The 27533-nt window shown below is 48.2% G+C and overlaps 2 protein-coding genes across 4 annotated transcripts in view; one reads left to right on the top strand and one right to left on the bottom strand.

Annotated features, from left to right (window-relative positions):
• The window catches only part of PIK3IP1 (phosphoinositide-3-kinase interacting protein 1), a 39748-nt gene extending 22869 nt beyond the window's left edge, over positions 1-16879 (top strand). Inside the window, exon 6 of the mRNA XM_073886775.1 lies at positions 16360-16879. Within this exon, the coding sequence (XP_073742876.1) occupies positions 16360-16516 (157 nt within the window). The 3' untranslated portion in view covers positions 16517-16879. The remainder of the gene's footprint in view (positions 1-16359) is intronic.
• The window catches only part of LIMK2 (LIM domain kinase 2), a 56351-nt gene that overhangs the window by 10821 nt on the left and 17997 nt on the right, over positions 1-27533 (bottom strand). The window contains exons 1-7 of one of the 3 annotated variants that reach the window (XM_025858080.2): positions 14803-15235; positions 5831-5966; positions 5062-5171; positions 4277-4465; positions 2961-3066; positions 2406-2602; positions 560-746 (exon numbers count right to left, since the gene is read on the bottom strand). In XM_025858080.2, the coding sequence (XP_025713865.1) occupies positions 560-746; positions 2406-2602; positions 2961-3066; positions 4277-4465; positions 5062-5171; positions 5831-5966; positions 14803-14855 (978 nt within the window). In that variant the 5' untranslated portion in view covers positions 14856-15235. Of the gene's footprint in view, positions 1-559; positions 747-2405; positions 2603-2960; positions 3067-4276; positions 4466-5061; positions 5172-5830; positions 5967-14802; positions 15236-27533 lie in introns of those variants that run through there. The other 2 variants (XM_025858081.2, XM_025858079.2) reach the window with 2 other exon arrangements.

Here is a 27533-nt window from a genome sequence, read left to right as displayed (position 1 = left end):
CTCTGGTCATCTGACACAGGAATGAGTCCCTTGGGTGAACAGAAGTCTGGGGACAGGAGGGTCAGTGCCACAGACATGCACCAGGGAGCTGGGTGGGTCAGGGTGAGCTCTCCAGCCCCAATGCCCTGAAAGCTGAGACACATGGCTTACCTGACCCCCCCTCCCAGCTCTCAGCAGAGGAGGAGGAGAGAAAGAGAGAGAGGTTAGTCCCCAAGACTGTCAGGGAGGCAGGGGCAACTCCCCCGTATGCTCCCTGCAATATGCCCAGCACTGAGGCCTCAGGGGACCTAAAAACCTCCGCTGACTGGAGGTGGCAGGGCCATGGGCACAACTCATCCCAACCTGGGTCTCCAGGTCCACCAAGCTCACTGCGACAGCAACGCTGCCCTTAGATGGCCTAGGAGGGCAGGAGTGTAGCCCTCACACCATCACCTGCAGCCAGGAAGGGGGGCCTGGTGTCCTGTAGGGTGTGGAGTGAGATCATGTCATGAGAACTCCCCGAAAGAAGGTGAGAGAGGGGTTGGGGGCAAGGAGCAGAGCAGCTGCTGCCTGTGCTCACCTTGATGGCCTGCCCAAAGAAGCCCTTCCCCAGGACCTCCCCGTGGATCAGGTCACATGGCCGGAAGATCTGCTGTGAATTGCTGCTGGAACAGCGGAGCGATTCTGAACGGCTGATGTCACGACTAAATAGCAGGGGCTCCTTTGGGGAGCTGGGGCCAGGAGACTTGGAGATGCTGTTACTGCGCCTGAAGATGAGGAAAGATGAGGGTAGGGCTAGGGTAGTCCTCAGAGACCTGCCAGTAAAACCCTGGAGGTAGAAACCTCAAGGCCACCCTACTACTCTATCCACCCCGATGTCTGTAGTTCAGGTGCTATGATGAGGGGAGGGAGCTCTTACGTGAGACTGATGTGCCATTCTGGAGCTGCAAACATCAGTAGTTTATTTGAGAATCAGAGCAGGAAGCCTGAGCACTCACCTGGAATGACTACTAGCCTATAGTGCTCAATATATAACAGCATTGGAAGATGGTCATCCCACCACCTCCCAGGTCTGCTGGAGTGACAGCCTACCACCATCCAAAAAATGACCAAATGGGATTCTGGCTATTTTGCTCATCTTTCTACCTGTCTACATTTCCCGAATTTTAAAATAATAAGCATGTACGATTTTTACAGCAATAACACCAGTGTACTTACATTTTTAAAAGCAGCCAGTAATAGTAATGGTTGATAACTGTTACTGACTTCCTGAAGAAGGGACAAGAAGGCTGAAGTCCACAGCACTGCAGGTGAATTGCAACCCTGCAAACTTCTCTCCGGCACATCCTATTTCACTTGGGCTACCCAGAAAGGACCGCCCACAGGCTTCTTAGCCCTTGCTCTTTTGCTTTGCCTCTCACCAACTGTGCCCACAGAAGCACACAAGGTGAGCTGCCGTCTCTCCTGCAGAGGATGGTCCTCTAGATATCTAAGCAGCTCTCTGGCCACCACCCCGCCCCGCCACGTTCTCAGGCCTTCTCTGCGCTACCACTACCAGCTCACTTGTGCCGAGGCCAAGAGGGCAGCCAGAAGTTCATGCCAGCAACCTGTGGGGAGGGCCCTGTTTCCAAAAGATGCCAGGCAAGGGCCCTGAGTGATTTAGTCTGTCTGATCAGGAGGGCAGATAGAGAACTTGACTCCTAGAGATATTAACAACACCTCACTTAGTGCTGACCCTTTGCTGGCACTGTGCTACTTTGCATCCCTTTCCATACTGGATCCTTACATAATTGGTGAGACAGCCACCTTTGTCTTACAACCCTACTTCACAGATGCAGAAACAGAAGCTCAGAGAGATGATGTGATTTGTGAAGGGAGAGAGCTCAGCTCAAAGGCATGGTATAGGTGTGTCCGTCTAGAAAGCCACTGCTTCAGACTCCTTTCAGTCTCCCCACTTGGCACCTGCATCCAGGGCAACCGCTCCCTCCTGTTGGACCTGGACAACCCTGAGGTTTTGACCATTGGGCCCTCAACTCTAAAACAGTTTGTATTCATCTCTTGCTTTATAGTTTTCAGTGTTCTTTATTTATACTTATTAATCCTCCCTGTGCCCCTACTCCAGCCTCTGAGCCCTGCACCTCCCTTTGCTGGTCCTTTAGGGGCTGGCATTGCTGCCTTCTGTCCAGCTCAGGAGTTCAGTGGACAGGGGCTGATTCTCTGGTTTCTAAGGAAACCTGGCAGACAGCTGGGTCAGATCATGCACAGGCCCTGGCTATGAACTGTGATTCCTATGGGGGGAGCTGGGTCAGCACAATCCTCATGGCTCGTCCCTAGCTGGCGGGTTCCCTTTCTAACTCCCAAAGCCAGTTCAACCTCATCTGAGGGATAGGCATGGGTCAGCATGGAATCAGGATAGGAGGTAGCACCTCAGGGAGCGTCTCCTTAGTGTGCCTTCCAGATTCTCCTTAGTGTCCAGGGTGCTGAGGGTATGGGAGTGTCCGGCATTCTGCATGTGGGGGGAGAGTCGTGCATCCAGCCGCAGCTGGTCCAGGCGCTGGGACACAGGATCATGTTCAATCAAGAGCTGAAGCGTCTGGCTTGTCTGGTTAATTGCATCCTCTACCTGTAGCCAAGAGCAGTGTAAGGCTGGCTCCCACAGGCTGTCCCAACCCAGGCCACCCATCAGCCCAGATGATCCAAGCACAATATGGCCAATGTTCAACTTGGCTAATGGTGGCCTCCAGCTGCCAGCAGCCCCACAGTGCCCTCTCCCTGGCATCCTGTCAGATATCCCATCTGTCAGGCCATCCCTGTTGTCCTGGGAATGTGCCAGGCTGATACAGGAGGTCACCAGTGGTCACAGGCTCAGTGGCAAGACAGAGATAGATTGGGGATGGAGAAAGGCAAAGGCCACAGCCTGATGTCCCAGAGGGTCTGTTCCATGTCCCACCCCCACACGACAGACTGGACACACACTGTACCTCTTCCACTCGGAGTGTGCGGACGGGGATCCCATTGATCTCCAGGATGCGATCCCCAGGGTGGATGGCGTTGCGGTTGCTGGGACTGATGTGCATCCGGTTGACCCTGGGCCAGACAAGAGTTGAGTCAGGACGAAGACATCCTAAAAATACACCTGACCAATTTCACTTGTGCAGGAAGGCTCACCAGGCGCCAGGCTCCTACCAGCCCCCAAGACCCAGACCACTCACAGGGGAAACGCAATGCTCTTTACAGGGTGCCCTGTCTCAGTGAAGGGCACCCCCTCTCACCCAGTGGCCTATATCAGACTTGGATGACATCTTCCCTACCTGGAGTTCTCTCATGCCCCCCAACCCTCGCTGTCTTCAAAAATCCTGCCTTCACTTCATCACCATAGTTACCAACACCTCTCACCTGTGTTTCAATAGCCTCCTAAATGGTCTCTACACTACCAGGCTTGCTCCTCTCCCAACCAACACCCATCCCAGGAATCCTTCTAGAACGCTAACCTGGTTGCATCACCTTGTTGCTTATCCCTCAAAAGACCTGCTCATGTCTTCATAATCCCTACATGACTTAATACCCCCTTTCTGGCTACTCCCAACCACCCAATCTATACCAGACACAACCACAGACTCCCACCCCTGCACTGAACACGGTGCCCCCCCTTCATCTAATGAGGTTTTAGTGCAGATCTCACCTCTTGCTGACTTCCCCACCCCTCGCACCTCTCACCTATACTGCGAGTACCTAGTGCTCAGCACACAGTACATGCACAGTCACTATTTACGGGGCTGGCAGCCACAGGTGCCTCATTAATGGTATTAGACAAATACAGACTCTTTCCCCATCTGGTCTCTGGCCTGGACCTGGGATGAAGTCTTAACTTCTTTCTCTTCCTTCCTCCATTGATTTACTCAACCAACAAAACAATAATCAATCAACATGTACTACATGCCAGGTACTGTTCTAGGCCCTGGGCATGTAGTACTGAACAAGACTAAGTTCCAGAAGGAACTCGTCAGGAAGACAGATGATAAACTAATATACATAATCAAGCTGGATAATTTCAAAGAACAAACATGATATGAAACTTCATGCATGAAAGGTGAGCTGTTCTGGCATTGAGTATCTATCTGGTGGGAAGCAAGCTAGGCAAAGGGAAGATTAAGTGCCAACCCCAGGTGGGGTTAGAGCACAGTGAGCTCCAGGAGAAAGATAGGAGATGAGGGTGAAGGGAGCTCTGCAACCCCTGAGGCCCATCCAAGGACTCTACGTTAACAACTCCTGCTCTACGGGTCCTCAAAATACTCACTCTTTTACTTGCACAGTGGTGGCATAGTTGGAGCAGGCACTTTCCACGGACACGGAGAAGCCCCGTCTGCCCTCGGTGGTGGCTGGCATGGAGATGTGTGTGACGGAGTAAGGCAGCTGGTCCTGAACAGACTCCGTGGAGAGCCTCTCAAACATGGGTGCCAACACCACCTCATTATGGCACTTCCCACTGGGAAGAGGAACATAAAGGGGGCTAAGATCCTGGAGCCCCACCTGGAAGCCCCAGCAACCACTGCACCATGTGGCTTCAAGCAATAGTACCCACATTCCCACTATTACCATCCTTGCCATGATTCCAGTTGGCTGCTCAGAATGAGCCCAGGGTCCCTGGGGTAGGGTGGGAATGTGGGTGCAATGGCCTGGGTTCTCTTCGCTCTGCTTTTGACTCTCAGTAAGAACCAAGTCCCCTTCCCCTCTTTGGGCCTCAGCCTGACTTCTTTGTCAACTGAGGCAATTGGACTGGGTGAGCTTTAAGGGGCTTTTGCCTTTAATTTTCTGGGATCCTTCTCTGAGCGTACCTCCCAGCCTTCTCTCCCTCTGGGAGGACTGCAGGGCAGAGTGTCATTATTCTCACAGTAGACTAGAGGACAGAGGACAGAGAGATGTTAACTGTCTGCTTACAGATTACTGAGGTTGTTACGGGCATTGTGATGATAGGAATCCAGTGCTCTGACACCCTCGTACTGTTTCTGCCCAACTCACACTGCCATGCCATCTGTTTCTCTCTCTTGGCCACTCTTAGGGGGAGGATGGACACCACCTTACCAGTAGAGGGTGGAGTGCTGCACCAGGGCATATGCATCACCATCTTCAATGATCACCTTGCAGCTCATACAGGCAAAGCACTCTGGGTGGTACTTGAACTCCCCGGCCACCTGTGAGCAGATAGGAAGAAGGGTAGACAGATGACAGATGGAGGAAGTGAGCTGTCATTGCTGGAGGGTAGGGGTACGTGAGTGACCTCCAATCAAGGATCTACAGGTCCCAGTCACAATCCACCTTTGCACTCCCTGCCCTAGAGCTTCCAGAGGACGAGTCAGATTGGTGCCTCCCTGTCATTTCTGAGATTACAAAAAACTGTTTTGGTCTCAGCCATGACAGCAAGTCGCCAGAAGTCATCATCCCCACTAGGAAGGCACAGTTCCTCCAACGCAGGGTTGGCAAACCTGTGACTAGGCTTAAAGCCCATTTCTGGAGCAGGTAGGTGGAACCACTCTCTAGTAGCCCATTCTAGGGTCACCTTTTCTGATTCTCTGCACACAATTTGGGTGTATCCTCCTCAACCTGTAATGCTCTCCTCTGAGGCCTTAATCCCATTGTACTGTGTCTCCTCCCTGCCCACCCACCCACCCACCCACTCCCAACATTGGACTGTTGATTTTAAGGGAAGGATCTTACCTGGCACTTAAATGGTACTCAACAAACATCTATTAAATGACTGAAGAAATAAAAGGGGAGGCCTTGGCAGATGAAAGGCCATGGGGAACCAGAGGTGCCGTCAATGGACTCTGATGACCAAGAGGGTCTCACTCACCATGACAGGCCCTGTCATCAGCAGAGAGCACCCATGGCAGAACTCCCCAAACTTCCCCCAGTAGTCCTTGTGGCAGTAAAGCTTCCCATCCTTCTCATAGTACCAGTTGGTGAGGGAATCCTGGCATTCTGAACACCTGAAAGGAGACAAGAAATTCTTCTGGATCCTTGGAACCAGGATACACAGGCTGTCTCTGGCTCCCAGGTTTAACAAAATGGACAGACCTCTCTTTGATCTAAAGCTAGGATGAGGGAAAGTTAGAGTTTACTGCCATCCCCGCAAAGGAAGTTGATTCAGCGTCAAGAAGATCCCAGAAACCAGTTCTGTATTGCCTGCCTCACCTAGCAGACCTTAACCTTTTTGGGTCTTGAAGCCCTTAGAGAATCTAGTAAGGGTCAAGAAGCCTCTCTCAGGGACGCCTAGGTGCTCAGTTGGTTAAGCGCCTGCCTTCGGCTCAGGTCATGATCCCAGGGTCCTGGGATCGAGTCCCGCATCAGGCTCCCTACTTCTCCCTCTGCCACTCCCCCTGCTTGTGCTCTCTCTCTGCCAAATAAATAAAAATCTTAAAAAAAAAAAAAAAAAGAAGCAGCCCCGCTCAGAAAAAGGCACATACAAGGAAAATGTGCTTTTGATTTAGGTATGGTGTGTGTGTGTGTGTGTGTGTGTGTGTGTGTCTGTCTGTCTGTCTGTCAAGGACTGAAACCTAGTCATGTCCCCAGTTAAGAACCTCTGGTCTAGACAGGTATCTTGATGAACCAAAGAAGCTCAATCTCACCTCTGTTCAAAAACCTACCCATCACCATCACCATTGCTGATGTAACATTCTTGTGAAAAAATTATGTTAAGCATTAAGAAACAATCAGGCAAATCCAGAACGTGGGTCATTCTGTAAGACTACTGGTCTTGACTCTTCCAAAAGTTCATGTCATGAGGGGAAAAAAAGTACAGGGATTAAAAAAGCCCAGAGACACAGCAACCAAATGTAACACTTAACCTAGGATTCAATCAATTCTGGATTGAAAAACAAACAGCCATGAGTGACATTTTTGGAACAACTGAGGAAATTTGAATTTGGGCTATACACTTGATTATATTGTGAAATTACTATCCATTTTCTTAGGTGCAATAACGATACTTTGGTTATACAGAAGAATTTTTAGAAGAAACTTATTAGAATAAAGGTGAAGTCAAAATATCTACAACCTACTTTTTCATAGTTCAGCAAAAATAAAGTACATTGTGTGTGTTGTGTGTAAATACTTAAAGAGAAACTGGCTTAAAGTTAACAAATCTAGGTGAAAGATACATGGGTATTCTTTGAACTATTCTTTCAATTCTTCCATATATTTGAAAATTTTCAAAATAAAATAATGGAAGGGCAAAATTCCATTAGCACTGTGGGAGATACATGTTAGACCCACAGCTCCTTTCTCCTCCAAGTTATCTGGTTGTAAAGCTCCACCCCTCAGGTTAGGTGTGTTCTCAAGTCTACACAAGATAAGCTCCTCCTCATTTCTGAGCCTCCCAGCACCCAGAACTAAGGGCTTCCTGGCCTGTGGAGCCCATGCCATCTTTCCAGTGAAGACTCTCTTCTTGTTGTCAACACTTTGTACCACCCATCCTGGCCACACCCTTGCTTCTTTTTTTTTTTTTTAAGATTTTATTTTATTTATTTATTTATTTATTTATTTATTTGACAGAGACAGAGACAGTGAGAGCAAGAACACAAGCAGCGGGAGTGGGAGAGGGAGAGGGAGAGCAGGCTTCCCACTGAGCAGGGAGCCCGACGCGGGACTCGATCCCAGGACACCGGGACCATGACCCGAGCCGAAGGCAGACGCCCAACGACTGAGCCACCCAGGCGCCCACACACCCTTGCTTCTGAGAGGCAGGATGGAATAGCCTCTTAGTGTGAATCCTGACCCTGCCAACTCATGTCATCTTGGGGAAGTTACCTCACTTCTTTGCCCCAGTTTCCTCATCTGTAAAATGGACTACTGTGAAAATGAAATAACATGTATCAAACTATATAGATGTTTATATAAAAGGCTAAGTACAGTAGGAACTCAGTGTTAACTGCTCTTAAAGATGATAATGCTAGCTGTTCACATTATCTGCCACTTCCTCCACTAGCTGGATAGCTTTGGACAACTTCTCTGTTGCTTTTCCTCCTTGACAAAATGTGATAATAGCATCTTACTACAAAGAGCACTGTGAAGACTAAGTGAGCTACTATATGAGGAAAACCTTTTGCAAACTGTGAAGAGCATAGTAGCTTGCTAGGTACTGCAGATATAAAAGATACACAAATTTAATGAGTTGGGGAAGAGAAAGTCTAAACAAAACTTAAAGGTGAGAGGTCACAATGGGTGTCACTACTTCTGGGCATTGCAGGAGGTAGAGGAGGGAGACAGGAAGGAGTTGAAGCAGCTGTGGAAAGCAACTGAGCTAGGGAGGTCTAGAGAGGCAGGGCCCTGAGAATCTCTTTATGGAGTACCCAGTTCCCCCTGGGTGTTCAACACTGATGGCGTCTGCCATCAGTCATTCCTATCCTATAGCATTTCCTCGTTCTTTGGATGCTGAACTTCGGGGACTTGAGAGCTGGGTACGGCATGAAGAGTATGGATATGAAGTATCTAGAATGGCTCAATTAGAACCATGAATTATAGGTGGCAGGGAAGACCCTGTTCTGGGCATGCAGTTCAAATTCCTTTCAATGGAAAAGGCATGCTAGATGAGCTCCAAATTGGGAAGGAGGAGGCCTGGTTCAAGTTCTTGGAAGCTACATGCCCTTGGACAAGGCCCTTTCTCTCTCTGCGTATAGTTTCCCCACCTGTAAAATGAGGTAATTAGACTTTACCCCATATCCCCTTAATTCTGTGCATATCTAGGTCTTTCCCTACATGATCCAGGGTTCAAATCTCAGAATCACCACTTACCACCTAACTGATCTTGGGCTGGCTGCTTCACTTCTCATTTGTGCAATGGCAACATTACCACCTACTTTCTGGGTAGCAGTGAGGACATTCAATCCAGTTCTGAATGACTGTGGAGCCTAGCAAAGGATCAGCACTAGAAGCAGGAAGTTTGCCTCCCAGCTTCTGACTTGAAGCTCTTAGGTACCTATCTCTCTCCTTCACTAACTGTGAACTCCTTGAGGACAAGAGCAGTGCCCCATTTATTGTCGGTAGATTCAGCATTACCTAACAAAGGGCCCAGCAGTGTAATAAGCCCTTTGCCGAGGTTTCCAAACTGAAAATGGTGGGAGTAGCAAGAACCAGCAGTCCAGATGGGAGCACAAGCGTTCTGTGGCTCACGGTCACCAGGTCCTGCCCTTCTGCTATCTGCAGTGGAGAAAAGCTGGTGCACATGTATTTGCACCTAACTGCAGGCCTGGGCCCTGTTACACCCTCTCAATGGTATGTGTGCTGCAGGGCACAGGAGTACCAGAACACGTCCTCCTTTCCACTGCCAAGATCCTGCTTTTGTTTGTTGCAAGTAGCCCTGGCCAGGCCCAGGAGAGTGGGGAGAGAAACGAGTGCAGACATGCAGGAGAGCCACACCAGGCTTCTGGGAAGAACACCTGCCTGGCGAACGACATCACCAAAGCACACATCTGTGTCAAGGAATGCCTTTGAAGGGTACAGCCAGCTACACAGTTGAAGTCAGCTGCCGCAGGTGTCTGAAGAACAGGAAGGTGAACAGCTGACAGGAGGACTGGCTGTGGGTCCCTAAGCTGTTTTGTCACAGAACACAACTGGTTCTCAGGTCACTGGAGTGGTAGACTTAAGAGTCCTTGTTTAGATATTAAGGAGTTAGTTACCTATTACTTGAATGCCAACCATATTCTGGGTACTGTATGAGGTGCCTTACTTCCATGATTTCTAATCTTGACCACATCCTGCAAGGTGATAGGATTATCCCTGTTCTATAGACCAGAGACTGAAAAGCAGAGCCAAGTCACTTCTCAAAGTCACCCAATACATACACGATGGAGCTGGAGATTTAACTTGTGTGTACTTGGCTATGAAGCCATTTCCACTAGACCGCATCACCTGAGTAATGCAGGACATCCACTAAGCTGGGCCTCAGGATTTGCATCTGTGAAAATGAGGCTGGAGCCCTGAGAGCTGAAGTCCCTTTAGTGTTAACATGTAATGAGGTTTCTCCTTAAATCCAAGTACTGAATGTTAACTGGCACAATGATTCTCCTTCCTTTAGTCCACAGTGTTGTGTTCCCTAGCTGTCTCTGCCTTTTTAAGAATCCAAAACACACTGTGAAAATTTAAGGTGCTACCCCAAGAAAATCCCCCTTCAGATTCTTGGAGGTCATGGCCACAACGTTTCTTCCAAAGCCAAGGCCTTTTTCCAGCTTTCAATCTTTTTAAGTTTCAAGTTTAAGTCAAAATCTGCCCTAGCTGAGGGCTGCCCAAGGGCATCCAGCTCAGAAGTCATGGAGCCAGTGGTGGAGCCATACACCGAGATCTGAGGCATCAGTCACCACCCTCTCCCAAGCAACCAGAGTGAATAGAGCTGAAACGCTCCAGCCAGGAGAGATCAGAGAGAGGTCCACATGCACTGAGGACAACCTCCAAAATTCCTCTCTCAAAGCACTATAGAGGGCCTGGGTAGCCACAAAGTGAACTGAAACTTGGTGGTCACTTCAGTGGGCAGCTCAGATCCAAACTAAGGACTTTTTTTTTTTTTTTTAAAGATTTTTTTTATTTTTTTTAAACAGAGGGAGAGAAAGTGTTTGGGCGGGTTGCGGGGGGGGTGTGGGGGGGGGGGGGCAGAGGGAGGAGGAGATAATCTGAAGCAGATTCCCCGCTGAGCATGGAGCCTGACCCGGGGCTCAATCCCAGGACCTTGAGATCATGACCTGAGCTGAAATCAAGAGTCAGATGCTTAACCCACTGAGCCACCCAGGTGTCCCTAAAGATTTTATTTTTAAGTAATCTCTATACCCAATGTGGGGCTTGAACCCACAACCTCAAGATCAAGAGTCACATGCTCCACTGACCAATCCAGCCAGAGACCCCAAACTCAGGACTTTTGAGTTAGCAGGGAACACAGTTTAAAAAAAAAAAAAAAAGGAGATAATCAGGTTGAGATTCTCACAAATAACTTTTCAAGACCTGGGTCCACATTTCTTCTTTGCCATTTACTATCTGTGTCACCTCAAGCCAGTTATTTCATGACTCTGGGCCTTAGTTTCCTCATTTGTGCATTGGTGATAAAACCTCATGAGTTTATGAGAATTACGTGCAAATGCCTAGAATGACCCCAGGCTCAGAGCAGGTACTCAGTAAATGTTCACTTCCCTCCCTCCCCTCTTTAATTTGAGAACACCAAGGGCAAAAGTAGGCAAACTTCTCTCCCTCCATGCCTAAGCAATATGGATCTGTATCTTGGCCCAGAACCAAACAGATTTCGGTGAGTAGAGAAGGTCCTAAAATGAATTACTTACCGAATCAATTAGAAGCCAATTGATTATTATCAATTCCTATCAATTGGGAAATAGTTACTGTGCATCTAGGATCTGCAAGACCAAACAGGCAAGGTGTTGTGCTGGGAAAAGCCAAGTGATACAATACATTGGCCCAGCCCTCATTCACATGCACACTCTTCAGACCAAATGTTTACAGGTTAAGTTTTCAACCTTACGTGGTTGAAGTAGCCACTATTACAGTGGATTTACAAAGGTTAAAGAACAAGACCTCCCATGTCCTGGTAAAGGCCTGGTTGGATGCTCATCCTTAGCCTCCTGAATGAGCAGACAGACTGTTGGGGAGAAGCTGCTTCCAGCCCCTTGCCTCTGAGCTCTGACTGGGCTAAAAAGGGGAAAATGGGCAGGTCTCTCTGTCACAGCTTGAGGATACTGTGACCAGGGATGCGAACTCTCCCCCAGGCACAGAAGGGCAGATATAACAGGGGCCTAGAGACACTGGCCCATCAGAACCCAGTCTCCTACCACTGAAAATCCCTTTATTACTCCTCTTTCCTGCAGACCTTATAGATTGAAACAGGCTGTCAATGAAACTGTAATTATTATGATGGACACCTTGTTATCCTGTTTAAAAAAAATTAACCAAACACATAATAAGCCTCTCATCAGCTCAGCAAAAAGTAAGTGCTACCAGAGTGTGTTAATTCAGTTCCAACCAAAAGCCAGGAAACCTGTAGATTCAAGTAATGTGTGCAGTCATACTGAAGTTAAGGGTAAAGCCTTCATGATTAGGAAAAAATGGAAAAGAGCTTGTGTGTTTGAGGAGCCACGTGATTTGGGAGTTCTATCACTCACCTGATCTGAGTCCTTCACTTTTCAGATAGAGTCCTAGAGGACCTAAGGCAGCTGCCAATGTTACTGCTAAGCCGGGCAGAGTTAAGAATAATTTTTCCCTTTAAATATGGGTTGCTTTAGAATACAAAGATACACTTGTTTCCTTCAAGAGACAATGTGTAAATCAAACCCATTAAATCAATGTTGGACATTAAGGGAAATTCTATAAAAAAAAAATCCTTTAAAGATGTCAGACAAAAGTCACTCCTTAATTGACCTCTTCTGTAAATTCCAATTGGAGGCGTTTTCTTACTTGGGAACACACCTATAATTTTATCTCCCCCCTTTCACTAGTGGCATTGGCGGAGAAGACCGCTCACTCTGAGTGCAGTCTGTCAGGCAGGGGTGTACAGGGTACAGAAATTACATTCTTCATTCCCTGCTCCCTCGTCCCTCCCTTGTGCATTGTCACGCCTGATCATGTCCCCGTGGAATTTGGTTGCGTCACTTTCCTGCAACCACAGCCCTAGAACTCCTGTGGACTTTGTACTCCCACAGACACTTGGGGTCAAGGACTTAATTTGTTTCACAGAATCTGGCAAGGGTTGTGTTCAGGAGCCCAGAAAGTCCAACCCCTATGCTCTGCAGCAGAGCAAACTGAGGCCTAAGGAGGGGACTGGCATCTGGTCAAGATGCCCTGTAATAAGGCAGGGGGCTGAGGGTGGGAGCAGTTTTCTGACCAGTGACAGTGGTGATTGACCAGACTGATACTTGGGAGAGCAGAAGGTCTGGGTGGTCCCTCCTGTGGGGCACAGAGCCCTGCATGCTGACTATCTCTTCAGAAATGGCTCCAGGAATGTGGCTTCTCATTTGGGGGAGGTGGGAGGGGCTAAAGTGAGTCAGTAACCCCCTGACTCCAGCTGGGCAAACCAGAACTGGGGCAGAGAGAAGGTAGTCAGTTCCCCAGAGGCACTGAGACAGCAAGACAAGGAACAGGCAGACTTGGGCGGCACTGGTGGCATGAACCTCAAAAGGTCCAGGTTGAGAGTTCATTATCTGCTCCAGCTCCTGAGTTGTCCTCAGAGATTAAAAGGGGCATGGCATTCCTCGCTCCCAAGGGAACAACCCCTCCCCCATGCTGCCTTTCCAGGATTAAGAGTAAGAGGGATTAATGAGGCCCTGGTCTAAACTAGTGGCTACTTCAAACACTTGGCATCTTGATTCCACATGGTAAAACCTACTCCTAAACTCAAGATCAATTCCCATTGGCTCTTCAGAAAATAATTTTTGCCATCCCTTCAATGTGCCAGGCAAACTATGGGGGCCCTTTTTGGACCCTCTGCTGGGAAAGAAAAGCAAACCTGAGACTTACCCTTGGGGGGCTGTGTGAGGAGATTAAGTTGCAGCCTCCTGAAGGATAAAACAAACCCAGGAAGATGGGAAAGGCCGACCAGAGAGACCCCACATGTTAATTCTGTTGAAAGTGGTTGCCTCTTCCGTAAAATGGGGATACATAATGCCATCAGGCTTTGAGAGAATCAAAGGATAAAGTGCCTAGCAGGATGCCTGGAAGAGTTAGCACTGAGAACCAATTCCCTCCCCCCTCCCCCAAATCCAAAGGCTTCCCACCACTCTACCAGGGTCAATTCCGGGAAACCACATGGTGTTCTGCTTTTCTGCTCAGGGCATGGCCACCTGACTAGTATCCTGGCAGCGAGGTCTGGGCATGGAGCTGGGTTGGGGAAGCCAAAAGGGAGAGGTCGACTAGGACCACTGGTGAGGGGGAGGCAGCCCTTGGAACAACAGGCTGCTCCCAAAGAATGAAAACAAGCCCCACCCTGGCCAGGAATGGCTCCATTCAGGAGGGACCCTGAGGGCCAGAAACCCCCTGGGGAGTTTCTGTTGGAGGTAGGGTGGGGCAGAGAGCAAAGAAAGGCAGGTCAGAAGTAGAAAGTTTCCACATCTCCCTCCGAGAAGCCCTGCAGTAAAAGGCCCGCAGAGGTCTCAGGCCTGGGGATCTGGTCTGCGTAGGGTGGGAGTGGGGAGGTGGGGGGGGGAAGCTCAGGACACTCCAAAGCCAATTGCCCCAGTCTCGGAAGGAGCTGCCCAGGTCTTTCCCTAGCAACTGTACTCACCTGGGAGCTCAAAAGCCCTTAGAGCCAGAGGCAAATGTGTTTGCCATTAATAGAAAAAATGTTTATAGAGCACCTACTGTGTACCAGGCTGCCCACACCCAGGCCTTGCCAGCTTCTTCTATGCTGTTTGACAAAACCTGCCCATCCTGCTTGTTGGGGCAAATTCCTGGCAGACAGCACGGCCTGCAGGTAAGACGTGTGAAAGCTGGAAGAAAGCACCCTATTTGTGCTCTTCCCCCGGAAGCAGTAACACCAAGAACAGGCAGGGTCACCGGCATCTTTTGGAGGCTCTTCCAGGTGTGCCTGGGAAGGCGAGCTGGAGTTCCCCAGGAGCTTCCGTCTGGGCATATCTCTCACCTCACCATTCCTAGAACATGGTGGAAGCCTTCACCAGGCCTATTCTGCTTGGGAAGAGCTTCTGCTAGCTTCTTCCTGACAGTACCGATGGTCAAGGGACAAGTGAAATCTGAGAAGCAGGTTCAGGGAGGCCTCTGCCCTCCCCTCAGGACCAGGGGCCAGAAGAGAAGATGGAGAGGGGGACTCAGAGCCCAACTCACCGAAAGGGGTCTCTGGAGGTGAAGTAAGCCGGGACGGACAAGTAACTCCCCATCTTCTTCCCACACCAGATAAACAAGCTCAGCTGCAAACCTGTCTGGGAGTGCCTCAGGCTGGCTGCGAACGGCCACCATGACAGGCCCAGGGCTCCCGGCACCTCTGGCTGTGGGCGGGCTGCCCAGGGTTCACCTCTCCCTCCGGAGAAGCCGGAGGGGCGTGAGGACTCCAGGCCACTTGCCCCCCGGCAGATTCCCGCAGGGGGTCATGGCTGGGATGGCTTCTCCCCAGTTCTCGGAAGCTCCGATGGACCCTCGGGATTCCGGGAGAAACACCTCTCTGCAGAGGCCACACACACACACAGGGATTCTTGGGCCGGGGCCGGTGACTAGCTAAGAAAGAAGCGCTGCTGTCAAGTTAGCCTTCTTCTTCAGTCCCTCCCCTGATGAGGGAGGGAGGGAGGGAGGAAGAGGAGGGGCTCTTCGCGGAACCGAGGTGTGTGGTTGGAGCAGCTATTAGGAAATAGACCTTGCAGGCAAGGGGTGGAGCTGGGCTGGAGGGAGGCTGCAGGCTAGCGCCACAGACAATAACCAGGGCTGGCTAAGCGTCCATCCCTGAGCTCGGGAAGGGCAGGGCAGAGAGAGGGGGCGAGCCCATCTGCCTCCAAGTGTCCCCAGCCTGAGGAGCTGCCCAAAGGATAGTTAACTCTGCTCGGAGGTGAAGGAAAGCACAGGATAGCAATTCCAGGCCAAGCCACGCCCCCCCCCAAAGAGGGGGAGGTCTCTTGGGAAGGGGAGGCAGGTCTAGACAGTAGAGACCCAGGTCCAGAGAGCTGCCCTCTAGGTTCTCTACTCCGACTGGTATCTACTGGGTCCTGGCGCTAGGGTCCCCATTCATCCCTTTCCTCTGCCTGGCCTAGGGACAGCCCCCAGAGCTAGCCAATGGGGGTTGCCACTCCACTTCTGGGCAGAGCTGTACTGAGCATGAGGAAAAGACACCTAGAGTGTCAACTGACACCCAATGTTTCTCCACGTAGCAAGCCCTGTACAGCACTCTCTTTATTTCTCCAAGCCCTGTACAGCACTCTCTTATTTCTCCAAGATGGGAATTAGCTCCATTAACACGGAAAGCGAGGTTCAGAGAGATTAGCTAACTAACCCAAGGCCAAAATATTGTTCAGGGGCAGGGCTGGGATTTAAAGATTTTTTTTTTTTTTTAATTTGAGATAGAGAGTGAGAGAGCACGAGTTTGGGGGACAGAGGGAGATGGAGAAGCAGGCTCCCCACTAAGCAGGGAGCCTGACGCAGGGCTCGATCGGGGGACCCCAGGATCATGACCTGAGCCAAAGACAGATGCCCAACCGACCAGCCACCTAGGTGCCCCAGGGCCGGGATTTAAATGTAGGCCCGTGTGAGAACTCCACAGCAAGAGCTCTCAGCCCAGAGCTCATTCTGACTCTTTAAGGGGAAATATCTCCCTCAAAGCCTTTCTGCAAGTTGGAGACAACACAGGAACTGGAGCCCAGGTCACCTGTTACCTCTCATTTTTCCTTTCATTGCCAGAACGCCATCCATTGGCCTCAGCGGGCAGTGGTGCTTCTTCCGCTGTGTCCATGGCAACCAGGCTTCTCAAACTGAAAAATGGGGCACGATGGAGGACAAGGCTGGGAGTGCCTACGGGGATGTTGGGCCTAAGTATCTGGAGTGGCGGCCTGGCTGAAGAGTACCAGCTGAGATGGGATGACAAAACCAGAGCCTACCACTGGGAAAGCCCCTTATCCCTCTGCCTGCAGGACTGTGAGAGAAAAAGCAAGGTTGCTGGAGTGGGACATGTCCAGGCCTCACTGTTGGACTTGAGGGAGTAACAGCAGCTCTCTCCCACCAGGCATACATTCCTCTCCACTGAAATCACCCTGTCACCATGACAGGAAAGTCTATGGCAAAGGTGGTGGCTGGGTTACAAGGGAACATTTTCCCATTCCTCTATTGATTGGAAACATGGGTAACAATGAATGTGATAAGAGAGACTGTGTATGCACCTGTTATAAGATACCATTTATTAAACACTTAGTATGTTCCCCGCTCTGTGGTAAGTGCTCTCCATTTGTTATCTATCATACTTAAACTGCTAATATATGGGGGTAGATGTTATCATCCCCATTTAACAGATGAGGGAACTGAGGTTCAGAAGGGTTATGTCAATAACCTGAAGACAAACAGCTAGGAAGTGGTGCAGCTGGGTTTCAAACCCAGTCAGTGTGATTGTAGATCAGGGGTCATGACACTTTTTCCCTAAAGGGCCAGGGAACAAATATTTTAGGCTTTGCAGGCCTACGCAAATACAGAATCTGTCACTGCAGTGTGAAAGTGGCCATATATAAAATATAAACAAATGGACATGGCTGTTTTCCCATAAGCCTTTACTTATAGATAGTGAAAATTGAATTTCATGTAATTTTCTTTTTCTTTAAAGATTTTTTATTTTATTTATTTATTTGACAGAGAGATAGAGAGCACAAGCAGGCAGAGAGGCAGGCAGAGGGAGAGGGAGAAGCAGGCTCTCCACCGAGTGAGGAGCCCAATGCAGGGCTCGATCCCAGGACTCTGGGATCATGACCCGAGCCGAAGGCAGCCGCTTAACCAACTGAGCCACCCAGGCGCCCCGAATTTCATGTTATTTTCATGTGCCATGAAACATTCTTTTGCTTCCCCATGCCCAATCATTAAAAAATGTAAAAATCATAGGCCATACAAAAACAGGCAATGGGCTATATTTTGCCAACCTCTACTGTGCAGCCAAGGCCCTCAACCACTCTGTTTACTGCCCCTAACAGTGAAGACTAACTTTTGGCATATGTGCAGAACTCAGCCACATCTATCTACTGGCACACAGACACCACACTCCAGCCCCAGAGGCAGCCAGCAGGGAATAAGCACTGGATGGGCGCTCATTCTACACCAAGCACTGCTCATAGCATTCACTCATATGAATGAATTTTAACCCACAGTAGTCAGTAGTGCTATGCTTTCTCCCTTTTTACAGAGGGAAGAACTGAAGTACAGAGTCTAAATTGCTTGTATGAGGTTACCCAGTTGTATAAGTGAGAGGAGAAGCCAGGATTCGAACCCAGGCTTTCTATACTGAGGTCCACCATCGCTATGTTGGAGCTCAGTCTGGGCCTGGAGCCAGACTGTCTGGGTTTGAATGCGACAATGCACTGCGTGTAAGCCCTTGGCACAGAGTCTGGAACACATTAAGGGTTGATAAATGTTAGCTGCTAATATCATTAAAACTATTGTTACTACCACTATGGGCTAGCTATGTGGCCTTCAGCAAGTCACTGCCTCTGTCTGGGCCTTGGTTAGGTCTCTAAATAGCTTCCAGCTTCAACATTTGTCAACCCTATGAGGTTGCAGAGGGCTCCCTGTTTTCCTTGGGTCTCAACTTGAGTTTAAACCTCTTGAGCCAGCTCTGAGGTGATTGGGATCCCAACCTGGGGCCACACAGGAGCAACAGAGGAGGTCGGGCAGTGTGGAAAGGAGAAACAACACACAGGATACTAAAACGCCCATCCAGCTGGAAAGCTGGGAGCTCTCTTTCTCCCAGCAATAGAGCCAACTATTTCTCACCAAAAATCTATTATGTTCCCTTGTAATTCGATCAGGCAAGAAGGGGGCCCCCAATTAAGTCTGGAACTAGCAAATTATCTTCTAATTGCACCCTCTGATTTCCATCTGATGAACAGAGTGCAGATGGAAGAAAATGCAAGCCACAAAGAGACTGGGGCCAGGGAGCCCATGAGCATAACTCCTCTTGACATTTCATACAGCTCTGCTGTTCCAGCGGCGGCGGGTGCAGTGAGTCGGTGTCTAGGAATGTGAGCAGGAGGCTGCAGGCTTTCTCGATTCCCCCCACTCTGCTTACAAAGGACTCAGTGGGTGGGTGGGTGGGTGTGTGGGGAACTAGTGTGAGGGCTTCTCAATGCCATGAAAACTGCTTCTCCCTCAAAGAGGGGCAGCCGTCTCCCCATGTCATGAGTGGAAGCCCCTCCTAGGTGGAATCCATCTGACCTCCATAAATCCAGACTTTGGGAGGAATCACTGAAGGACTGATCACCAGATGTGATAAGCTGTTGGCTGCTCAGACCCAAGTGTGTGGTTCCTCAAGACCAACTTCAAAGGGCCTAAACCACCCAGAACTGGGAGGTGAAAGGTCACATTGGAGACTATACTTCCCCCTCCTGCCTTTGGATACTGGCCCTGGGTGGAAAGCTGCTCTTCTAGGTCCCTAGAGCAGCTGGCAGAGGATTCAGCAGTTATGGCTGCCTGAGGCAACTGCAAGGATCCTTGGACTGGCAGTTATGGACAGGATAAGGTGGCAGGAGAGGTACTAATCTGCACATTTCACAAGTTGGAAACCTAAAGAGGAGCCAAGCAAACTGATTCTTCTGAACCAGATGAGATGCGAGAGGCTGAAGGCAGCAGCCTTCAAGGCTGGCAGACCCAAGTGAACACTCTGGTGAGAAGTGGTAAATGAATGAAACACTCGGACCTCTCCTCAGAAGGCAGCTCTGCTCAGATGATCTGAAGCCCAAGGAACTGTGTTCTTGTGGGGCCCTCTATTGGCCGGGATGACTCCAACCAAGGAAGGGAGCTCCTGGGGACTCCATAGCTTCTGAACCTTGAAAGGTGAGCACTGCTACCCCATCTACTGACCATTTCTCCAGCCTCTGCTCCTCCTCTCTTTCAACATGACTATAGCAATCATCATCCTAAAACAGGAGTCCTGGAAATTCCATTGTTAGAAATTTTGCCCAGAGGCAGGGCCTGGGTGGCTCAGTCAGTTAAGCATCTGCCTTCGGCTCAGGTCATGATCCTGGGATCCTGGGACTGAGCCTCTTGGTCAGGGTCCCTGCTCAGTGGGGAGCCTGCTTCTCCCTCTGCCTGCTCCTCCCCCTGCTTTTGTGTGCTCTCTCTCTCAAATAAATAAATAAAATCTTAAAAAAAAAAAGAAATTTTGCCCAGAGAAATATTAGTACAAATGAGCTAGAACACATATCCAGCACTGTTTAATACTAAAAGATTAGGAACAGTCATGTGTCTATTAAGGAGTGGGCTCGGGGCACCTGGCAAGGGCAGGCGTACTCTTTGCAGTGACCTATGGCACTGGTATTGCATTTATAATCCTGCTTTTTTTTAAAGATTTATTTAATTTATTTATTAAGAGGGAAGGGGTGGGGCAGAGGGAGATGGGAGAGAATCTCAAGCGGACTCCCAGCTGAGCGCCAAGCCCTACATGGGGCTCGATCTCACAACCCGGAGATCATGACCTGAGCTGAAATCAAGAGTCAGATGCTTAACTGACTGAGCCACCCAGGCACCCCTCCTGGGGCTCTTTCTTCAGCTTCCCCACCAGGGTCATGGCTCTGGCCACCTCCTGCCCCATTCCACTTCCTGATCCAGCCATGTATGCTTTCCCAAGCCTTTGCTGTCTTAGCTCCTCCTGTAGCCTCCTCCATCTTCAGGCTGGTGGCTGTCTCCTCTTTTTTCCAGGTCCAGTTCCAAGAGAGCACTCAATCTCCTCTGGGAAGAGTTCCCTTGATGTGTCCCTAAGCACCACACACAGGAATGGCTCTGAGCCTGTATCTGTCTAGTGCCAGATCAAACTACATGAGGCCCATACCAGTCTCACCCTGCATCCAAAGATGTCCACTACATAAGCATATGACTCAGGAACCTCCTTATGAGCAACTACAGTACTAGAATGATGATGGTAACTAATGTTTATAATGCATTTTTGGTTTACAGAGGGCTTTTATACTCATCATCTAGTTTAGTCCCTGTAACAACCTCATGAGGAATACCTACAGCACAGACCCGGCAAGGGAAGCCCAGAGATGTTAGGTGATTCATCCAAGGTTACTGCTGGGAAGTGCAAGACTGAGATTAAAAGCTGCCCTGCTGACATCAAATCCCAGGCCTTTCTTCAGCGTGAGCCCTAGCAAGGTGTTTAGGAATCCCAACTCTCCAGTATAGGGCCCCAACCTCCTGGGTGTGTTGAATTCCTGCATCTGATTTTTCTAGGTTTCCTGCCCACATTCTTACTGTCAGGATATCATGAAAAAGCTTACCAAATGCCTTGTGGAAATCAAGAGAGGGTCTCATGACTTGCAACCCAATGAAAACATGAAGTCATGACTAATTCACTACTGCTGAATCCTAGTGATGGGCTCTTTTCTAAGTGCTCATTGTCCTATCATCTGCAAAATTCCACAGAATTCCATTAGAATTTGATGAAGGAGTCTAGTCAAAGGGATTATGAGTTCACTTTTTCCAGGAGCTCTTTCTCCTCCTTTTTGAAAACTGGGTCAGTTAGCCATTTCTACCTTTATTTTGCTAATAGATCCCTGGTACATGGCAGGTGTGGATCAAATAATCATTATACTTGGGTACTGCTCCCCTTCTACAAGGTCTCTCAAAAGTTTCTAATAGTCGTTCTGTTACTATGCCACAAGATTTTTTTTTTTCTTTTTCAGTATACTGGGAAATAATCTTCTGTCTAAAAACTAAACACATTTCATGTGATTGGGTACCCTGATGCATCTTGGGCTTCCCATCATCCCTTCTTAGTTTCAAGTTCATGAGCTGTAAATCAAAGGATTGGACTAAATCTCTAAGGTTCTATCCAGATTTCCATGACACTTAAGACGGATGCCAAGGATTATCTTTTGCTGGGTGTTTGTTAACATGACACCACATTCCAGAAGTCGTGGACACTTAGTTCCCACTCTGCAAAACACTGACTAAGTTCCATGAGTTAGGCACTGAGGTAGGCTTGCTCACATATGCTTTCATTTAATTCTCAAAACTTTGTGAGGCTGCCATCTCCTTTTTACATATGAGGAACTAAGGTTCACAGAGAAGGCTGTGAATTGAGGTCACGGGTCTAGGAATTGGCAGAGCTGGGATTTAGCCCAAGTCTTTGGATTCCAGGTCCAAGACAATAAAGTTGCCTCAAATAACTATTTTACACTTGCTATTTGATTTGCAGTGGTTGGTATTTCTGAAATGTGGTTGAGAGAACAGCAGCATCAGACTCCCGGGGGCAGCTTGTTGAAAATGAAGACTCCAGGGCCTTACCAGAGCCTATATAGTAAGAATTGCTTAGACTGAGCCCAAGAATCTGCATTTTAAACAAGCCCCAGTGTTTCTGATGCATACTGAAGACTGAATCCACTACTTTACTCTTTTCTATGGGCTCTTCCACTTGATTTCATTCTTCTCTCACACTAACCTTGAGAGGCAAGCAGGATAGGTCATTATTACCCCCTGGCTACAAATGAGGAAATGATTCAAAGATAGGTTGTTCACCTTCTTATTCTGGATTGAGCTTAAAAAATAAATGTTTGGTGGCTGACATTTTGTAAAGCTTTGGCTCACTGGGGACTTTCACCTTCCTGGTATTGTTCTTACTCATTTGTAACCCCACAGTAGCTGCCTCTCTTTTTTTTTTCAGTAACATTATAGTGGTACTCAGGGTATGGTGGGAAAAGAGGACTCCAGCATATAGCGTCATCTCATGAAAAGGCCACCTTTGGAACTGAAACAAAACACAAGGGCTGACATCAGCCAATTTCAGAAACAGCTGATGCCACTGTAAGAGTCAGTGCTATTGATGGGAGTTCAGTAGAGCACCCTCTGATCTAAGCAGGATCACTACAGAGCAACCTCAGAAAGGTATGACCAGAAGATGACTGACAGAGAGAAGAAAACTATCCTCAAATCTGGTTTGAGGTACTTGGGAGGTTTTTCCTGGTAATAGTGATGGATGTGGAGAAAGAGAATTTGTTAGCACCCCTCCAGTACTGCCCAAGGGAAGGGGGATTCTAGCCCTTGGGGGAAAAATACAAGGCAAATTAGCTGCCACAGTGCAAAAGGCATGCCATCCCTTGAGCTTTGATGGTTTTAGGCTTTGTAATGACATTTATAGACACAGGTCTTACTCCATGCTCCCACTTCAGAAGGAAAGCTCTTGCTTAGGAGAAAACTGCAGAGCAAAGAGATGGTGATGGTGCAGAGTGAAAGGGCTTCATCCACATGTCCAAAGAGAAAGGCTGTCATTTGACAAAACATCATTTGCCTAGCAAACACCCTCTGCGCTCTGGGCACTCTGCTAAGCTCTGGGATACAAAGACGAACTAGATATGGCTCCAGACTTGGAGAATTTCATACTCTAAGAGCGATGTTAGATGTGTAAATAAATACCAATAGAACTCTAACTCAGGTATGAGAATAACAAAGAGGAAGAAAGTCTCCTGTTTGGTGGGGAAGGTTCAGGGTGGGTTTGGTGAGGCTCTTCCACAGGGGACAAGATGTATCAGTTGAATCTAAAGGCCGATTACCAGGCAGAGAAGAGGCATTCCAGCCTGAAGGAACAACATGTGCAAATGCAATGAGGCATAACAGACTATGGTCTGTAAGCTGCAGAGCAGGGCGCATGTGAAAGGTAATCAGAGAGGAGGCTAGGATGGTGGGAGAGGGCAAGGGCAGATTACCAAGAGGCAGGTCTGTCAGGTGAAAGAGTCACCCATGGGCAGTGAAGAGTTATCAGAGGTGTTTAAGCAAGCAGAGGTTCCTAATGAATGGAACATAAAGCCTAAAACACCAAAGATAGTGCTGGTCTTTAGTTGTCAATTTGTCTCCTTGAATGGGCATTTATGTCTCAAGTCTACACTGGCTGCAGATATGTCCACATGAAGTTTGCTGGCCAACTAGTTTCACTAACAGCAAACTATGGCTTCATCCTCAGGCAACATTGCTACTGAGCTGGTCATTTTAACAGCTGAGATTTGCATATTGGCTATAAGCACTTAAGTAAGAATGAGGTTGTGGACCCCTTATAGATAATCATCTACTGTTGCTCTGTGATACAACTTAATGTCCAACATTTGGTGTGCAAAACTGTGTTTACATAGACAATCTTATCCCGGCTGCACTGGAAAAAAAAAAATGCTTTGGATACCTTAATCTCCAGGTAATGCCAGGAAAAGAACCCTGGCCTGAAAGAGAAGACCTGATAATTTGACCTGGCTAAAAATAGACTTGCTATGTGATCTGAGGCAAGCCATTAAACCTTTCTGGGCTTCAATTTCTTCCTCTGTAAAAGGAAGGATTTAGGTTAAAAAAAAAAAAATCCACACCAGTAAGCCAACACTAAAGAGAAACACAAGGAAGGGCTGTGGTCAGAAAAAGGTTGACTGGCTGACCACCCAGAGACCTCTCCAAGGCTAGCATTACCTTAGTGAATGACCCTAATTCAGGCCTTGTTTTTGGCCTCTGAGGTCCAGAAACAGGACTTGATGGTACCCAGAGAGGTGAAGACATTCTAGGATGGCTCTAACCATTTATCAATTCCATGGTCCATTTATGAATTCACACTTGAAATTAGAACACCTACATCCTCCATACAGGTATCACCTCCAGACCCTTCCAGTTATCAAGAAGTCCAAGAAGCTGAATTAGGCATCACAAGGTTGTTCTGGGAGCATGGACTTAAAAGGGAGATGAGCAGCCATGGAGAGAAATTTCATTCTGGCACTAGTGAGCCAGCCAAACCAGCCCTGTCTACACCAAAGAACCCCCTTCTGGCGACCAAATCCAGATTCAATATTTTTATCTGGACACGTACGTGACTAGTTTTGCCTCACTGATTTTTACTTTCTGTTTCACTGCCCACTCATTACTCCACTGGCTTTTAAACGAATTCTTTTCTAAAGATTTTTATTTATTTATTTGAGACAGAGAGAGCGTGAGAGAGAGAGCATGAGCAGTGGGAGGCACAAAGGGAGAGGGAGAAGCAGGCTCCCTGCTCAGCAGGGAGCCCAATGCTGAACTCGATCCTAGGACCCTGGGACCATGGCCTGAGCCAAAGGCAGAGGCTTAACCAACTGAGCCACTCAGGCGCTCTAAACTAATTTTTAATTGAAAAAAGAGCATTACTTCTTCAGATATTTGACAATCACCAATTCACATATTATTCAGCTCTGAGAGACATGTGGCTTCCTAGTAGCTAATAACAAATGGCTAACACTCATGAGTGCTCACTCCATGTGAGGCCCTGTTCCTACCCAGTACTACACAGGACTTCCCTCATTTACCCCTCCATGATAACATTAGGAACTAGGCAGAAGGTTAGTATCTCCATTTTATAGATGAAGAAATGAAGCACAGAAAGGGTAAGTAACTTGCCCAACGTGCACAACTAATAAATGACAGAATCAGGATCTGAACACAAGCAATCTGGTTCTAGAGTCTGTGCTCTTAATGACCACATGATACTGCTCTTATTACATGTAGATCTGAGTAGTTTAACCCCCAGAGGACAAACTTCATTTCCAACTTCTTGGAGAATCACCAACCTATTCACCCACTCCCTGCCAAAAATCACCCATAAGTAAAAGATATTATGTCAGTATTCCATTTTTTCCACACTATACTTAATGTATATCTTTAGCTAATGCTATCCTTCAAAGATTTCTAAAATATAAAAAACAGTGGTGTCTGGGTGGCTTAGTCAGTTAGGTGTCTGCCTTTGGCTCACGTCATGATCTTGGGGTCCTGGGATGAGTCCCACATTGGGCTCCCTGCTCAGTGGGGAGTCTGCTTCTCTCTCTCCCTCTGCTCCTCCCCCTTGCTCGTGTTCTCTCTCTCAAATAAATATTCTTGGGACACCTGGGTGGCTCAGTTGATTAAGTGACTGCCTTCGGCTCAGGTCATGATCCTGGAGTCCTGGGATCGAGTCCCGCATCGGGCTCCCTGCTCGGCAGGGAGTCTGCTTCTCCCTCTGACCCTCCCCTCTCATGTGCGCTCTCTCTCACTCATTCTCTCTCTCTCTCAAATAAATAAATAAATAAATAATTCTTTAAAAAATATATATATAAAAAACCAAATAAATAGGAGCACCTGGATGACTCAGTCAGTTAAGTGTCCGACTCTTGGTTTTGGCTCAAGTCATGGTATTGGGATCCTGAGATCGAGCCCCATGTTGGGCTCCCTACTCAGCATGGAGTCTGCTTAAGACTCTGTCCCTCTGCTCCTCCTCCCTGTGCACTTTGCTCTCTCTCTAATAAATTAAAAAATAGGGGCACCTGGGTGGCTCAGTCAGTTAAGCATCTGACTCTTGATTTTGGCTCAGGTCATAATCTCAGGGTTGTAGGATCAAGCCCCGTGTCAGGCTCCGTGCTGGGTATAGTGCCTGCATAAGATTCTCTCCCTCTATTCCTCTTTCCCCCTCTACACAAACAAACTTATGATTAGAATTGAAATTTGTCAGATTTCAATTCATAATTAGTTTGGTCTAGAGTAGCTGGACTCATTCTTCCCTCTACTGCTTTTCTCTCCAGGGTTTGTTCCTGTCTGGCTGGTACCTACAGAGAAGTACAGCCCTGGGTCATCCTTTCTGCCTCCTTTGGAGGAAGAAGACAAAGCTTTAACTTCTCACCTTGACACTTCCAGACAATTTTCCAAAACAACTCAATCTCTGGAACTTACTCCTCTCTGCCACTTATAGTAACTGCAGCCACAGTGGCTGCTAAGGGAAGGATATGGGGAAGGGCAGGTAAAAGCCTCGCTTACATCATATCTCTTGGCCCCCCTGGCAATTCATTCAACAAACATCTCCCCCATACCAACGATGTGCTCAGTGGTGACACAATGGGGGGGGCAAAATGTCCCATGGTCTATGACTAGGTTATACTTACAGAATATTAGAGGTCTCAGGATGTCACTAAGGAGATGATCAAATGAGTAAATGTAAAGTTAAAACCACAAAAAAAAAAAAAAAAAAGCTTCAAAGGGAAGGTCTGTGAAAGCATAAAACAGGGGCCATGACCTATTCTCTAACTATTTCCCTGAGACATCCAAGTAAAGATTTGAAAGATGAGCAGGAGTTAATTAGGTCAAAAGGGAGTGAGGGGGCATTCCAGGCAGAGAGAACAGCAGGAACAAGGGCCTGTCAGAGGAAGCAGGGTGTGTTTTGGACCCCATGAAGCAGAGCAGTGAGACTGAAGTAGAGAGAGCAGGAGGTTGTGGGGAGAGGCCAGACCACAAGGGGTTTTGCAGGCCACATTAAGGACCGGTCTTTATCCAAGAGTGCTACAAAGTCGTGGAGATATATAAGGATGGAGAGACGGCAGTGTGATGTGGTCAGATTTTTTTTTTAAGGTCATTCACTCTGGCCACTTTTTGGAGAATGGATTGGGTGGTGTGACTAACTATCCACAGTTAGAAGGCTACTGTAATTATCCAGGTGAGACACAATGGTAGCCTGAACAGGGTGGTGGTAGGAGAAATTGAAAGACATGGATGTATTCAAGATATAATCTGGAGATAAAACTGACAGGTGTGGATATGGGATAAGAGAGAAGAGGTATCAAGAAGCACTTCCAGGTTCTGACTTAAGCAGTGGGGGGGACGGTCATGCCATTCAACAGGACAGGTTATATTGAAGAGAAGCTGGTTTTGGGAGGAAGACTGAAAGTCCAGCTGGGTCTGAGATGCCTGGAAGACACTGAAACGGACAGGAGAAGTTGACAGCAAGATAGACAGGATTAGAGCCCAGTGGAAAGGTTTGTTGATATGAATTTCAGGGTCATCAGTGTGTGGAGGACAACAGAAGCCATAGGTGTGGGTGAGACTGCTTAGGGAGAAACAGAATGTGCCTGGAGAAACAGCAATAT

Source organism: Callorhinus ursinus, unplaced genomic scaffold (genome assembly GCF_003265705.2).
Source record: "Callorhinus ursinus isolate GAN/ISIS: 27379988/994484 unplaced genomic scaffold, GSC_fseal_2.0 scaffold72, whole genome shotgun sequence".
NCBI lineage: Eukaryota > Metazoa > Chordata > Mammalia > Carnivora > Otariidae > Callorhinus > Callorhinus ursinus.
This window is presented reverse-complemented; position numbering and strand designations above follow the sequence as displayed.